General features: G+C 43.3%; 1 protein-coding gene across 1 annotated transcript in view; it reads right to left on the bottom strand.

Moving 5' to 3' along the window:
- DNAAF8 (dynein axonemal assembly factor 8) overlaps positions 1-15,688 on the bottom strand; it is a 144,041-nt gene that overhangs the window by 114,603 nt on the left and 13,750 nt on the right. Inside the window, exons 6-9 of the mRNA XM_070761003.1 lie at positions 13,569-13,710; positions 10,929-11,072; positions 8,398-8,499; positions 2,981-3,325 (exon numbers count right to left, since the gene is read on the bottom strand). Of these exons, the coding sequence (XP_070617104.1) occupies positions 2,981-3,325; positions 8,398-8,499; positions 10,929-11,072; positions 13,569-13,710 (733 nt within the window). The remainder of the gene's footprint in view (positions 1-2,980; positions 3,326-8,397; positions 8,500-10,928; positions 11,073-13,568; positions 13,711-15,688) is intronic.

The raw sequence follows: 15,688 nt of genomic DNA, 5'->3' as shown, positions 1-15,688 counted from the left end.
TGGACAGGGGACAATAGGCACATCAGTGCACTTATGTACGCCCCTTAATCTCTGGGGGGAGCTGGTTCCAGAGGGTTGGGGCCGCCACAGAGAAGGCTCTTCCCCTGGGTCCCGCCAGACGACATTGTTTAGTTGACGGGACCCGGAGAAGGTGAACTCTGTGGGACTGACTGGTCGCTGAAATTCGTGCGGCAGAAGGCGGTCCGCGAGATATTCTGGTTCGATGCCATGAAGGGCTTTATAGGTCATAACCAACACTTTGAATTGTGACCAGCAACTGATCGGCAACCAATGCAGACTGCGGAGTGTTGGTCAAACATGGGCATACCTGGGGAAGTCCATGATTGCTTTCGCAGCTGCATTCTGCAAGATCTGAAGTGGGTGGCAAATAACCATAGTATGTCCTTATGTATTTACCCATGTAGCATGGCTGTAGTAATGATCATTTATCTTATTTACTCCTCCTTGTATGGCTATTATGATGGTCAGGTGGGGGTTGCTACACATGCCCAGGAAGCAAACTGTTGTGAGAGGATGTGCGTGCGAGATTTTAGTGATTTTTTTTTTTGCTTCCGAGCATCCCCTCCATGGGAAACACCACCTCTGGACCTCCGTGTTTTTGCGATGCTGCAGGGGAATCCCAGCAGTGCAAAAATGGGTGCTTCTCTGGCAACAGAAGTCCGGAGGTGGGGTTTCAATGATGCAATTTCATGGAGGCTCCCCTCGCTGGAAAACCCCACCTCCGGACTTCCGTTGCCAGTGAAGCACCCGTTTTTGCACTGCTGGGATTCCTCTGCAGCATCACAAAAACATGGAAGTCCAGAGGTGGGGTTTCCCATGGAGGGGAGCCTCAGGGGAATCGCAGCAGTGCAAAAACGGGCGCTTCAGCTGGCAAAAGGGGTGAGTTTTGGGCTTGCAGGCATTAATCGCTTTTCCATTGATTCCTATGGGAAACATTGTTTCGTCTTACAAACCTTTCACCTTACGAACCTCGTCCCGGAACCAATTAAGTTCGTAAGACAAGGTATCACTGTGTTTAGAATGATCTATTGATTGAGTGAATGATAATTGAATGTTTTTTAGTTTTTTAGGATGTTTTTAAGTCTTTCAACTGTTATTAATTGTATCAAATTGTTTTATTATGTATTCTATGTTTGTTGTGAGCTGCCCTGAGTCCATGGATGGGGGCGGCTTACAAATCCAATAAATAAATAAATAAATAACTCATGATAGTCGCAGTGTCCCGGAATCACATGACTCCCCTTTGTGGCCTTCTGACAGGCAAAGTCACCAACGCTTAGAAACATAGAAACATAGAAGACTGACGGCAGAAAAAGACCTCATGGTCCATCTAGTCTGCCCTTATACTATTTCCTGTATTTTATCTTACAGTGGATATATGTTTATCCCAGGCATGTTTAAATTCAGTTACTGTGGATTTACCAACCATGTCTGCTGGAAGTTTGTTCCAAGGATCTACTACTCTTTCAGTAAAATAATATTTTCTCATGTTGCTTTTGATCTTTCCCCCAACTAACTTCAGATTGTGTCCCCTTGTTCTTGTGTTCACTTTCCTATTAAAAACACTTCCTTCCTGAACCTTATTTAACCCTTTAACATATTTAAATGTTTCGATCATGTCCCCCCCTTTTCCTTCTGTCCTCCAGACTGTACAGATTGAGTTCATTAAGTCTTTCCTGATACGTTTTATGCTTAAGACCTTCCACCATTCTTGTAGCCCGTCTTTGGACCCGTTCAATTTTGTCAATATCTTTTTGTAGGTAAGGTCTCCAGAACTGAACACAGTACTCCAAATGTGGTCTCACCAGCGCTCTATATAAGGGGATCACAATCTCCCTCTTCCTGCTTGTTATACCTCTAGCTATGCAGCCAAGCATCCTACTTGCTTTTCCTACCGCCCGACCACACTGCTCACCCATTTTGAGATTATCAGAAATCACTACCCCTAAATCCTTCTCTTCTGAAGTTTTTGCTAACACAGAACTGCCAATGCAATACTCAGATTGAGGATTCCTTTTCCCCAAGTGCATTATTTTACATTTGGAAACATTAAACTGCAGTTTCCATTGCTTTGACCATTTATCTAGTAAAGCTAAATCATTTACCATATTACAGACCCCTCCAGGAATATCAACCCTATTGCACACTTTAGAGTCATCGGCAAATAGGCAAACCTTCCCTACCAGACCTTCCCCTATGTCACTCACAAACATATTAAAAAGAATAGGACCCAGAACAGACCCTTGTGGCACACCGCTTGTAACCTGTCTCTGCTCAGAATACTCGCTATTAACAATAACTCTCTGATGTCTACGCTTCAGCCAGCTTGAAATCCACTGAACTATCCAGGGATTAAGTCCAATCTTCACTAACTTATCAACGCTTGAGACTTCCAAGAGGAGATTGGACGGCCATTTGTCTGAAATGGCGTAGGGACACTTTCTTGACCGAGGGGGTTGGAGTAGATGACCTACAAGGTCCCTTCCAACTCTAGTAGTAATCTAATCTAAGCCAATGAGGAAGCTAGATTTATTTGACAAGCACATGACGAATTTAAGAACTGCAGTGCTTTGCTTAAAAAAACCTGACGAGAGACGTCATAAAATGCAACAAAACTCAATTAACCAAATTCTCACTGGGCAACATTACATTTTGGGTTCAATTACAGTCGTAGGTTGAGTACTGCCTGTATTCAATTCAATCAATCAATTAAAAAAACTAAATAAAACAATGACTGGATTTGTGTTACATGAAAAGGAAAAATCAAATCCTGGTATAGTTCTGCCATGATAAGTGATCCCAATTAGCAACAGAACTGAAATGAGTGGTGTTTGGCTCTCTTGAATTTTTGGAGGAAAAGAAGTCTATGGCCAATAAATTGCATTTCAAGCCTTTTATTCTATTTATATTTCATATTTTTAGATCGGCAATCTCCCCCCAGGAGTTTTTCATGCAATACCTGGCGTCTTCGGTATCTTTCTTTACAGAAGCACCTGGAAGCACTTCCGAACAGGCCTCTTCCTTGGTTTCTTCCTGCAATTCTCCAGAAGGCTTAGCGGCTCCCGTAGCGCAGTCAATGAGCAGGGGATTCCCTCCATCCGATTCTATTTTTTCTATCGTCACGGAAGATTGGCGTCTGTGTTTCAGGCTCGGCCTTGTTGTTCTGGCCTTCATCTGATTGGTTCTGTCGGGTTGCTGGCGGTTCGGGTTCTTTTTGTTTGGTTCGGGAGCCGGCGAGTGAGACATCTGTTTTCGAACGTTTCGGAGCTGTTGCAGTAGAAAACATTTCCCAGTGCAATTTTTGCTAGAAAAGAGAGAGAGAGAGAGAGAGAAAGCTTTGGTTCATGTAGCCCAGGGGTGTCAAATTAAATTAAATTAAATTAAATTTATTAGATTTGTATGCCGCCCCTCTCCGAAGACTCAGGGCGGCTCACAACACGATAAAAACAGTATTATACAGGCACAAATCTAATATTAAAAATAACTAAAACCCTATCATAATTAAAAAACAAACAACACATACATACCAAACATAAATTATAAGGAGCCTGGGGGAAAGATGTCTCAAATCCCCCATGCCTGGCGGTATAGGTGGGTCTTAAGTAGTTTACGAAAGGCAAGGAGGGTGGGGGCAGTTCTAATCTCTGGGGGGAGTTGATTCCAGAGGGCCGGGGCCGCCGCAGAGAAGGCTCTTCCCCTGGGGCCCGCCAGACGGCATTGTTTAATGATACGGCCCGTGGGGTACTTAGATGTGGCCTACGGAACTGCCCCAGAAACAGTGAAGAAACGGCCCACAGTGCAAAAACTGAGCTCGGGAAGGCACGCGGCCAGGGGTGAATTTCTCCTACTGCCGCTATTGGTGCGCTGCGCATGCAGCTTCAGGTGTGTTGGGCACATGCCTCCCAGCAGGATTTTCCCTCTGCGCATGCACAGGAAGCAAAATCCTGCAGGGGGACACGCGTGCGAGAGAGATTTCAGCATTTTTTTTTTTTGCAAAAAATCCCCAAAATCTCACATGCACTTGCATCCCCTTGAGATATTTATTTATTTGAGTTGAAAAGGACCTTGCAGGTCATCAAGTCCAACCCTCTGCTTAAGCAGGAAACCCTACAGCACCCCAGCCAAATGGCAGTCCAATCTCCTCTTGAAAATGTCCAAAGTTGGGGAGTTCACAACCTCCGCTGGCAGGCCGTTCCCCTGGTCGATCGCTCTGACCGTCAGGAAGTTCTTCCTTATTTCGAGGTTGAATCTCTCCTTGGTCAGCTTCCAACCATTGTTCCTCGCCCGGCCCTCTGGTGCCCTGGAAAACAGTGTGACCCCCTCCTCTCTGTGACAACCCCTCAAGTACCTGAAGACTGCTATCATGTCCCCCCTGGCCCTTCTTTTCTCTTGGCTATCCATGCCCAGTTCCCGCAATCTCTCTTCATAAGTCTTGGTTTCTAGTCCCTAATCATTTTCTTGCTCTTTTCTGCTCTTTTCTGCACCTTCTCCAGAGTTTCTATGTCTCTTTTGTAGTGTGGTGACCAGAACTGAATGCAGTACTCCAGATGTGGTCTGACCAGAGCATTATATATAAGTATTAAAACCTCCTGGTTTTGGAGTGTATCACCCTGTTGATACAGCTTAGAATTGTGTTGGCCTTTTTAGCCGCTGCTGCACATTGCGGAGAGGGGCGGCATACAAATCCAATAAATAATAATAATAATAATAATAATAATAATAATAATAATAATAATAATAATTGCTGGCTCATATTTAGTTGATTATCCACCAAGACTCCGAGATCCCCTTCACAGTCACTACTGCTAAGTAGGGTTCCTCCCACACTGTATGGCTGTCTAGGGTTTTTTATACCTAGGTGAAGGACTTTACTCTTCTCAACGTTGAACATCATTTTCTTAGTTTGGGCCCACAGCGTTAATCTATCTAGGTCTTTCTGTATTTTGAGCCTATAGGGTGTTGGCTATCCATGCCAACACGGTGTCATCTGTTGTTGCTTCCTGCAAATACACAGAAGCACGCAACACACCCAAATCTACGCATGCAGCTCAATTTTTACTACCAGCGTAGCATCCTTTACTTCACTGCACACGGCCCTCCCGAGCTCCATTTTTGCTGGCAGAGTGTTGTAGGAGGCTGTGGTAGTCAGAAATGGAGCTTGTGAGCCCATTTTCACTGGCAGAACTCTCAGGCCACAATAGGCACCCGCAGCGATGGGCTCCTACAAGTACGGTCAAGTACGTAGAACCGGTAGAAAAATTTTGATTTTTTTTTTTTCTTTTTTTCCCTTCTGGGCTCCGGGTATGTTTTTCCTATCGCAGTAAATGAGGTTGAATGTGTATAATTTTAGAATAGCTGTGCACATGTGTGTGTATACATACACTTTACAGAGTAAATAATGCATATGTGTGCCTGTGTGCAATATGTATGTACACATATGGCATATATACATAGAATTAAAGAGTATGTTTTGGATGTGACATGATCGAAACATTTAAATATGTTAAAGGGTTAAATAAGGTTCAGGAGGGAAGTGTTTTTAATAGGAAAGTGAACACAAGAACAAGGGGACACAATCTGAAGTTAGTTGGGGGAAAGATCAAAGGCAACATGAGAAAATATTATTTCACTGAAAGAGTAGTAGATCCTTGGAACAAACTTCCAGCAGACGTGGTTGGTAAATCCACAGTAACCGAATTTAAACATGCCTGGGATAAACATAGATCCATTGTAAGGTAAAATACAGGAAATAGTAAAAGGGCAGACTAGATGGACCATGAGGTCTTTTTCTGCCGTCAGTCTTCTATGTTTCTATGTTTCTACCCTTATATATATTACTACATGTCTATTTTTCTTCCTATGTATTTGTATATTGGACAAAATGAATGAATGAATGAATGAATGAATGAATGAATGAATAAATAAATGAATGAAATCGAGTTTGACACCCACCCACCCCGATATACCTTGTTGGTCATGTTCAACAACCTCCCTCCAAGAGATGGGGTTTGGTTCGCATGCCAGCCGACTTAGGACAACTCTTGAAAGTAAAAGATTTGCTTAAGCCAAACACAAATGTTTTGGCTGGGCTCACAAGCTGCACTCAGTTTGTAAAGCTCATCGCAGTTTGTTAAGCAAGCGTTTTTGGCCTAACTCACAAAACGTACTAAGCAGTCAAGCAAGGCTGTGTTTAATAGCAAATTGGCAACCAGAACGCAGCCGCGAGAGCCGTCGTGGGGCTTCCAAGATTCGCCCACGTTTCTTCAACACGGCTTGCATTGGCTGCCGATCAGTTTCCGGTCACAATTCAAAGTGTTGGTCATGACCTTTAAAGTCCTACATGGCAATGGACCAGATTACCTCCGGAACCGCTTGCTACCACACGAATCCCAGCGACCGATAAGGTCCCACAGAGTTGGCCTTCTCCGGGTCCCGTCGACTAAACAATGTCGTTTGGCGGGCCCCAGGGGAAGAGCCTTCTCTGTGGCGGCCCCAGCCCTCTGGAACCAACTCCCCCCTGAGATTAGAACTGCCCCCACCCTCCCTGTCTTTCGTAAACTACTCAAGACTCATTTATACCGCCAGGCATGGGGGAGTTGAGATAGCTCTTCCCCCTAGGACATTACAAGTTATGCATGGTATGTTTGTGTGTATGTTTGGTTTTATAATAGGGGTTTTTAGTTGTTTTTTATTATTGGATTGTACATGTTGCGTTTATTATTGTTGTTAGCCGCCCCAAGTCTGCGGAGAGGGGCGGCATACAAATCCAATAAATTATTATTATTATTATTAATGCAGCAACAGCTGCAGTGTGTGTGTGTAAAGTCAATGGACAGGCGAAAGTCCTCCAGTTACAATCACAGCTGAGCCAAAGTTTCTGTTGCTACGCAAGGCAGTTTTGTTAAGTGAGTTGTGCACCATTTTACAGTTTTTTTGCCCTGGTTGTTAAGCAGATCACTGCAGTTATTAAGTGCACCATGGGGTCATTAAGCGAATCATGCTTCCCCCCATTGACCTTCTTTGTCAGGAGCCTGCTGGGAAAGTTACAGCACCGTGATGCCACAGTGGTTAGATTGCAGCATTGCAAGCTAATCCTGCCGACTGCCAGCAGTTCGATCCTCACAGACTGAAGGTGGACTCAGCCTTCCATCCTTCCGAGGTGGGTAAAATGAGGGTTCAGAATGTTGGGGGCACTTAGAGAGGGCTGCAAAGCACGGTCTTCAAATGGTGATCAAATGACCCCAAGTAAGTGCAACTGTCATAAATACAGTGGTACCTCTACTTAAGAACTTAATTCGTTCGGTGACCAGGTTCTTAAGTAAGAAGAAGCAATTTTCCCCACAGGAATCAATGTAAAAGCAAATAATGCGTGCAAACCCATTAGGAAAGAAATAAAAGCTCGGAATTTGGGTGGGAGGAGGAGGAAGAAGAAGAGGAGGAGGAGGACAGTTGCTTCCGAAGGAAGAAGGTGAGGGGAGGGGAATTTAAAAAATCCAAAACTTTAAGGCTTAAAAAAAAAAGAGGGACTCTGAGACGGCGAGGAGGAGCACGTGCCTCCCATACACTGCACCAAAGAGAGAAACCCAGGGAGAATGTCAGGAAACTGGCCGGGCCTTTGTGCCGCTCTCAAATTTCCTGGGAAATTTTTCCGGGCTCGTGTTCTTAAGGAGAAAATGGCTCTTAAAAAGAGGCAAAAAATTCTTGAACACCCGGTTCTTATCTAGAAAAGTTCTTAAGTAGAGGCGTTCTTAAGTACAGGTCCCACTGTACAAGTTAGTTGCCGAACCCCTGAATTTGGTTCATGGGACCACAGGGATGCTGCAAGGAATTGTAAGTATGAAAACCAGCCATGAGTAACTTCGAACAGTCACTAAAGACATGACTGTAAATCAAGGACTAGCTGTATTCATTGGGTACCGGAATCGACTATTTGCCCGTATGCATGATAGGCTGCCAAAAATTTTACTGCTACACTGTGGGCGTGGTTTATTTTGTGGGTGTGGCTTGGTGGTCATATGACCAGGTAGGAATGGCTTGACGGCCATGTGACCATGTGGGAGTGGCTTGACAATCATGTGACCGGGTGGGTGGCTTAAAGGTCATGTGACTGGGTGGGAGTCGCTTACCGACCAAGATAAGTTTTCAAACAGGTGCTTGGACTCTTTTTCAGTTGATTAACTCCCATTATTTGAATAGCCACAAAAAGGACAAATGATAGACAGCACAGTCACATTTTACGGTTTTGTACTGAACCCACAAGGTTCAGTATGATAACAGATTAGGCAAGTAGCTCAATTTTCTTGAATTGCTATAAAAGACGTTGTGAACTCCAACACTCTGGACAGTTATGTCACGGATACAATGACCATCGCTCACCTGTACCGTGATGCCAAAGACAACTCATCCATCCTCCCTTCTTCTTCATTTTGGCTTGTCCCTTGTCTATCTTCCTCATCGTCAGAGGAGCTGTCGCTCAAGCTGAAAAAAAAATGAGAGAAGGAAACCCCACCGCTGTGTACCACTACTGCTGACCACCCAGTAGTAGAACACCTACAGACCTGGTAGGAATCAGCCTTGAGAAAGCTGTGTTTGGCATCACAGAACACCTGCTCTCAAGTACAAAGTAAATAATCCATTTCTCAAGAGCTTTCATCAGAATGGAGCTCGGCAAAAGAAAAACAGCTATTTTCAGAATTCAAAGGAGCTGCTTTTTAAGCAGCTTATCTCAAAAATTCTACCCTATAGTTCGGATTTTTTTGGGGGGGGGGAAATCCTGTTTTCTATTATCTGACAAGGACCCTCTGGGAAATATAGACTATCCACGATTGACCTCTCCAGATTCCTTAGAGGTCAGTAAGAGGCGTGCATAAGTGCACCAGTGTGCCTTCCGTCCCCTGTCCAATTGTCTCTCCTTATCTCATTTATCTTTTCTTCCTTTCAAATATGTTCACCTATACTTTTATATCTTTTCTTCTATTCTTTTCTTTATTTATATTATTACATATCTATTCTCTTCAATGTGTATTATGTATTGGACTAACTAACTAACTAACTAACTAAATAAATAAATAAAATAAAATAAAATAAAATAAAATTAAATAAAATTAAATAAAATAAAATAAAATAAAATAAAATAAAATAAAATAAAATAAAATTAAATAAAATTAAATAAATAAATAAATAAATATCTGTAGTTGGCCCACTTCCTTTCCCATTGCACTTTTAAGTTCCCCCAAAGGAAAAAAAAGGAAATCATAGCCCATGTTGATCCATAAAAAAAAATATTCAAAACTCACAGTTGGGACAGCATCTTTATTAGAATCAATGAAACTTGACTCGTAAATGTGCAAGCATTCAGGTTCTCCAGAACTTTGTTTTAGATCAGATATTACAAAATTAGATTGGATATTATTTCATTGTGTTAGATCGGATATTACAAAAAGCAGGGGTTTGGGAAGAAGGAAGATAATCTTCAAATTAGGCCAGATGTTCCAGGCAAATCTTGTGCTGCTCAGACTTAAGTTGGTCTCTGAATGCATGTTTCCAGTAACAGGCACAATCAATTCAAGTTTTGCCCAACATTTAGGGACAAAACAGAAGTTGGATTTGATATTCTATTCCTTTCAATCAGTGGGTGATACTATATACATGTGTTAGACCAGTGTTTTTCAACCAGTGTGCCGTGGCACACTAGTGTGCCGTGAGACATGGTCAGGTGTACCGCGAAGCTCAGAGACAGAAAGTAAACAAGAGAGAAAAAACAAGAGAGAGAAAGAGAGAGAGAGAAAAAGAGAGGGAGGGAAGGTGGCAGAGAGAAAGACATAGAGGGAGGGAGAGAGAAAGAGCAAAAAAGAGGAAAGAAGGAAGAGAGAAAGAAAGAGGGATGGAGAGAGAGAAAAAAGAGGAAGGGAGAGAAAGAGGGAGGGAGGGAGAGAGAAATAGAGCGAAGGGGAGGAAGAGAGAGAGAGAGAATTTTCTTGTCCAAACTTTTTTTAGCTGCCCTCCCCCCCTCAATGTGCCCCATGGTTTTGTAAATGTAAAAAATGTGCCGGGGCTCAAAAAAGGTTGGAAATCACTGTGTTAGACCAATTCTAGAATGCAGCTCGCCTGTCTGGAACCTGCATTGCCTATCAGACATTAATACAAACGAGAGAGTCCAGGAATATTTCACAAGAAGAGTCCTTCATTCCTCTGCTTGCAACAAAATCCCACCACACTTGAAATACAGTGTTCCCTCGATTTTCGCGGGGGACGCGTTTCAAGACCGCCCGCGAAAATCGAATTTCCGCGAAGTAGAGATGCGGAAGTAAATACACTATTTTTGGCTATGAACAGTATCACAAGCCTTCCCTTAACACTTTAAACCTCTTTAACTGCAATTTCTCATTCCCTTAGCAACCATTTAGATTATTACTCACCATGTTTATTTATTAAAGTTTATTAAAAAAATATTTATTAAAGGCGGACAAAAGTTTGGCGATGACGTATGACGTCATCGGGTGGGGAAAACCATAGTATAGGGGAAAAAACAGCGAAGTATTTTTTAATTAATATTTTTGAAAAACCGTGGTATAGCCGTTTCGCGAAGTTCGAACCCGCGAAAATCGAGGGACCACTGTACTGGGATTAGACAATTTACAACTACGTCACCTCTGATCTGATCTAAACGTAGTTCATAAAATCATACACCAAAATGACTTCCTATATTTTTCTTTTTAATCAAGTCTCAATTGAAAAGCAAAGGGATCAAATTTAGGGTTTTGTCCTGGCCAGCTTCATTTTGAGGAAGATGTCCTATTTCCCCCATGTCACTCGTGGCCAAATATATCTCCCGCAACTTTGATCTTAGATGAAACAAAAACATCTACAGGTCCCACAGTTACAACAAAACGACACACTGCTAATACCTTTGTGTTTCATCAGCCAGAGATTCAGACTTTTGAGATATGGTGTCCCTTAAATCAATATACACCGTTGGGGGCTCTGGAACGCATAAAGCTGCTGGGATCCAACTCAGATCTTTTTTTATTGGTGCCGGGACAGAAATGTCTCTGAAAGCAAAAATAACATTCACTTTTGGAATACAGGTATCTGTTTTCCAATATTTTGACAATAATTATTTCAATTGACAAATGTGACATGTGACATATATGTGTGTGTGTGTGTGTGTGTGTGTCACATGGGTTTTTTGTTTTTTTTTGCTGAATTTGAAAATTAAGGGAGACTAGGATAGATCTATTTCGGCCTTATTTTGGCCCACTGGGACTTGAACCTACAACCTTTGCCTTGTAAGGCAGAGAATTACCCTCTAGGCTACAGTATCCAATCCCTTCAGCTCTGCACCAGGGAAGGGTTACATATTTTTGTGTCGAATCACCCTGGTGTATTATATATACAGTATATAATTAATTTTCAAATTCAGCAAAAACATGTGACACACACACACACATATATAATATGTATAACTATTTCAATATTTGCACTAATATAATTTAGCACACAAGCCAAAATAGCCTCTTTCTATACAGTTAATTCAGAACTGACCCAGTTTAAGCTAGATTGAAACCTGGATTGAGCTGATTTCCAACTGTTTAGGGTGCTACCGCCACTTAAGGTATTTTATTTATATCTCTTTTCTTATGCATAAGCAAGGAGAAGACATCTCATTCGGAGAGCAACGTAGAAAGAATCTCTTGTTATACAGTTCAAACATATTCTGTTTGGAATGCGATCTTTCATTGGTTAGCCTCGTTTGCCTCCTCTGTGGTGCAGCCCACATGTCAGGTAACATTTCATAGCACCCTATAATTTTCTTGTAAGCTCTTGTTAAGGCTCGTCCTCATATTTAGGTGATGTGCTTTCCACACTACAATGAGTTTATGAAGTTCAACACTCTGTACAGTCCTTGCCTTTGGGAGGTTTGAACTCGTTCTTATTGGATTTGGCATTCCTCAGGGATACCTCACTTTGTTACTTCAAAGTAGTAGAATCTTTCTTTTCTTTCTTCCTTTCTTTCTTTCTCTCTTTCTTTCTCTCTCTTTTTCTTTTTTCTTTCTTTCTTTCTCTCTTTCTTTCTTTCTTTTTCTTTCTCTTTCTTTCTTTCTTTCTCTCTCTTTCTTTTTTCTTTATTTCTTTCTCTTTCTTTCTCTCTTTCTCTTTCTTTTCTCTTTCTTTCTTTCTCTTTTTTCTTTCTTTCTTTCTCTTTCTCTCTCTCTCTTTCTTTCTCTCTTTCTCTCTCTTTCTTTCTTTCTTTCTCTCTCTCTTTTTTCCCTTTCTTTCTTTTTCTTTCTTTTTTCTTTCTTTCTCTTTCTCTCTCTCTTTTTCTTTTTCTTTCTCTTTCTTTTTTCTTTCTCTTTCTTTCTCTCTTTCTCTCTCTCTCTCTTTCTTTTTTCTTTCTTTCTCTTTCTTTTTTCTTTCTTTCTCTCTCTCTCTCTCTTTCTTTTTTCTTTCTTTCTCTTTCTTTCTCTCTCTCTCTCTCTCTCTTTCTTTCTTCTTTCTTTTTTCTTTCTTTCTTTCTTTCTTTCATTCATTCATTCATTCATTCATTCATTCATTTAACTTCTATGCCTCCCAATCCCTAAGGACTCAGGGCGGCTTACAATAATATAAAAAAGTACAGTTAACAATAAAAAGAAGTCAAGTACAAATTAAAACAATAACCCCAGTTAAAACCCACAACTCAGCAATCCAATCAAAACATACATATCATTCAATATAATTTGGCCATGAACGATGTACAATTCACGGCCCCCAGGCCTGTTGGTAAAGCCAGGTCTTCGTAGCCTTACGGAAGGCCAGCCGGGTGGGAGCAATAATGGACATCGGGGGGGAGTTGTTTCCACAGATCCGGGGTGGCCACAGAGAAGGCCCTCCCCACATGACCCTGCCAACCTGCATTGCTTAGTCAACGGAATCTGAAGAAGATCCACCCTGTGAGATCTTATTGGTCTCTGGGAGGTATGTGGCAGAAGATGGCCCCATAAATAGTCTGTCCCTAAGCCATACATAATAACCAACACTTTGAATTGTAACCAGAGACCAATCGGAAGCCAGTGCAGCTTCGGAGCATAGGTGTTATATGAGCGTATCGAGGTGCACCCAGGATAGTTCACGCGACAGCATTCTGGACTATTTGCAGTCAAATTAGACCAGAGGCGTCAACCTCAATTTCATTGAGGGCCACATCAAGGTTGTGTTTGACCTCGAGAGGCTAGGCTGGGTGTGGCCAACTCAACATCACTTGTGTCAAGGGCGCCTGTGGTGGCTTGGCCGTATCCAAACTCCGATTTCGGGTGCGATGTCCTACCGCAACCCTCTGCCGTAGATCTCATGAGCTCTGTTTTCGCTGGCGAAGGCACTGCGGGCCGGTTCTTTACTGTTTCCAGGACAGCCCCGTGGGCCAGATTTAAGCATGCTGTGGGCCAGACGTGGCCTGCAGGGCTTGAGTTTGACAACCCTGCATTAGACAAAGAAAGTCCTAGTTGCTGAAACCATCGCTCAGAGAGGCTCCCCTCTCCTGCTCCATCAAGGCAACAGAAGTGACCTACCTTGAATCTCCTTGGCATTTGTCAAGAGAGGAAAGTTGGGGAGGGCGCGTCTTCCAGGGGGAGAAAAAGGCCTTGGACTGCTTACGAGACAATTCTTCCAGTTTTGCCATCAGCTTTGATTGAGTCACAGCCCTGAAGTGTTCTGGAGGTGGGAAAGAAGAACTCTTTAATCTTGCTGGGAAAAAGAAATGTCAATATCTTTGTCTAGCCCATCAGGAAAGCAATATGGATTCTTCACTCATTAGCAGAGCATTTTTATATCCTTATTTACAGGAAGGTGTTAGGACAATCCTATTGAAGCCATGGTTGACTTGGTCTGCTGCATTTTATGCTATAGAATGTATTGGTGATGTGGGAATTTGGGAGGGGCTGTTGCATGAGGGATGTAAGAAGAGCCATGCTGAATCACGCCAAAGCCCATCGAGTCCAGCATTGTCCAGTCAACGAAGCAGTGGAAGTGATGTGCCGGTGCCTGGAGGCTGTTGGGGTCTGGATGGGTGTCAACAGACTCAAGCTCAACCCAGATAAGACGGAGTGGCTGTGGGTTTTGCCTCCCAAGGACAATTCCATCTGTCTGTCCATTACCCGGGGGGGGGGGGAATCATTGACCCCCTCAGAGAGGGTCCGCAACTTGGGCTTCCTCCTCGATCCACAGCTCACATTAGAAAAACATCTTTCAGCTGTGGCGAGGGGGGCGTTTGCCCAGGTTTGCCTGGTGCACCAGTTTGCGGACCTATTTGGACCGGGAGTCACTGCTCACAGTCACTCATGCCCTCATCACCTCGAGGTTTGACTACTGTAATGCTCTCTACATGGGGCTACCTTTGAAAAGTGTTTGGAAACTTCAGGTCGTGCAGAATGCAGCTGCGAGAGCAATCATGGGCTTTCCCAAATATGCCCATGTTACACCAACACTCCGCAGTCTGCATTGGTTGCCGATCAGTTTCCGGTCACAATTCAAAGTGTTGGTTATGACCTATAAAGCCCTTCATGGCATCGGACCAGATTATCTCCGGGACCGGCTTCTGCCGCATGAATCCCAGCGACTGGTTAGGTCCCACAGAGAGGGCCTTCTCCGAGTCCCGTCAACTAAACAATGTCACTTGGCGGGACCCAGGGGAAGAGCCTCCTCTGTGGTGGCCCCAGCCCTCTGGAACCAACTCCCCCCAGAGATCAGAATAGCCCCCACCCTCCTTGCCTTTTGTAAGCTCCTTAAAACCCACCTCTGCCGTCGGGCATGGGGGAACTGAGATATTCTTTCCCCCTAGGCCTTACTATTTATGCATGGTATGTTTGTGTGTATGTTTAGTTTTATAATAAGGGTTTTTTAGTTGTTTTAGTATTGGATTGTTACATGCTGTTTTTTTATCACGGTTGTTAGCCGCCCCGAGTCCACGGAAAGGGGCGGCATACAAATCCAATCAATCAATCAGTCAATCAATCAATCAATCAATCAATCAATCAATCAAAACATAAGAAGAGCCTTGCTGAATCAGGCCAAAGCCCACCAAGTCCAGCATTCTGTGTCACACAGTGGGCCACCAATTGTCCATGGGGATCTTGAGCAGAAAGAGAAGGCAAATTCCTCCCTTTCCCTTGACCCCCAACAAGTGGTACTCAAGGGAATCCTGCCTGCCTCAACCAACATAGAGGCGGCACATGGACATCCGAGGGATGTAGAGATGCAGCCATAACACATCCCTTCTAGATTCTCAAAATGTTTATTACAACAATGTGAGTGTGGCCTATGCATTTTCTTTCAACATCTTTCAGGGCAAATTGGGTGCTCTGGGGCGGAGCTCCATTTTCAATACCCCACTGCATCCCCTCCCTCCCTCCCCGGTCCGGGCAGGAGCACACCCCTGCTCAAGGTCATCCTTTGTTCAGCACCTGCCCGGAAGCTGATGGGAGTAGCGGACACATTGGCAGAAGACGACTGGACCATGTGATGAACTTGTGGGTGTGGGAACAAGGGAATGAACTTTAAGCTGGGTGGAGAAACCCTCATAGCTTTAGATTTGGGTTTCTCATAGATGTACCAACATGGCTCTGTTAATAAATTGGAACTTAGAGGAATGCTGTGCTTCGGACTCTGATTTAATTTCATATGCTGCTTGGAA

Source organism: Erythrolamprus reginae, chromosome 9 (genome assembly GCF_031021105.1).
Source record: "Erythrolamprus reginae isolate rEryReg1 chromosome 9, rEryReg1.hap1, whole genome shotgun sequence".
Lineage (NCBI taxonomy): Eukaryota > Metazoa > Chordata > Lepidosauria > Squamata > Dipsadidae > Erythrolamprus > Erythrolamprus reginae.
Note: the sequence above shows the minus strand (reverse complement) of the source record. Positions and strands in the feature narration are given on the sequence as shown.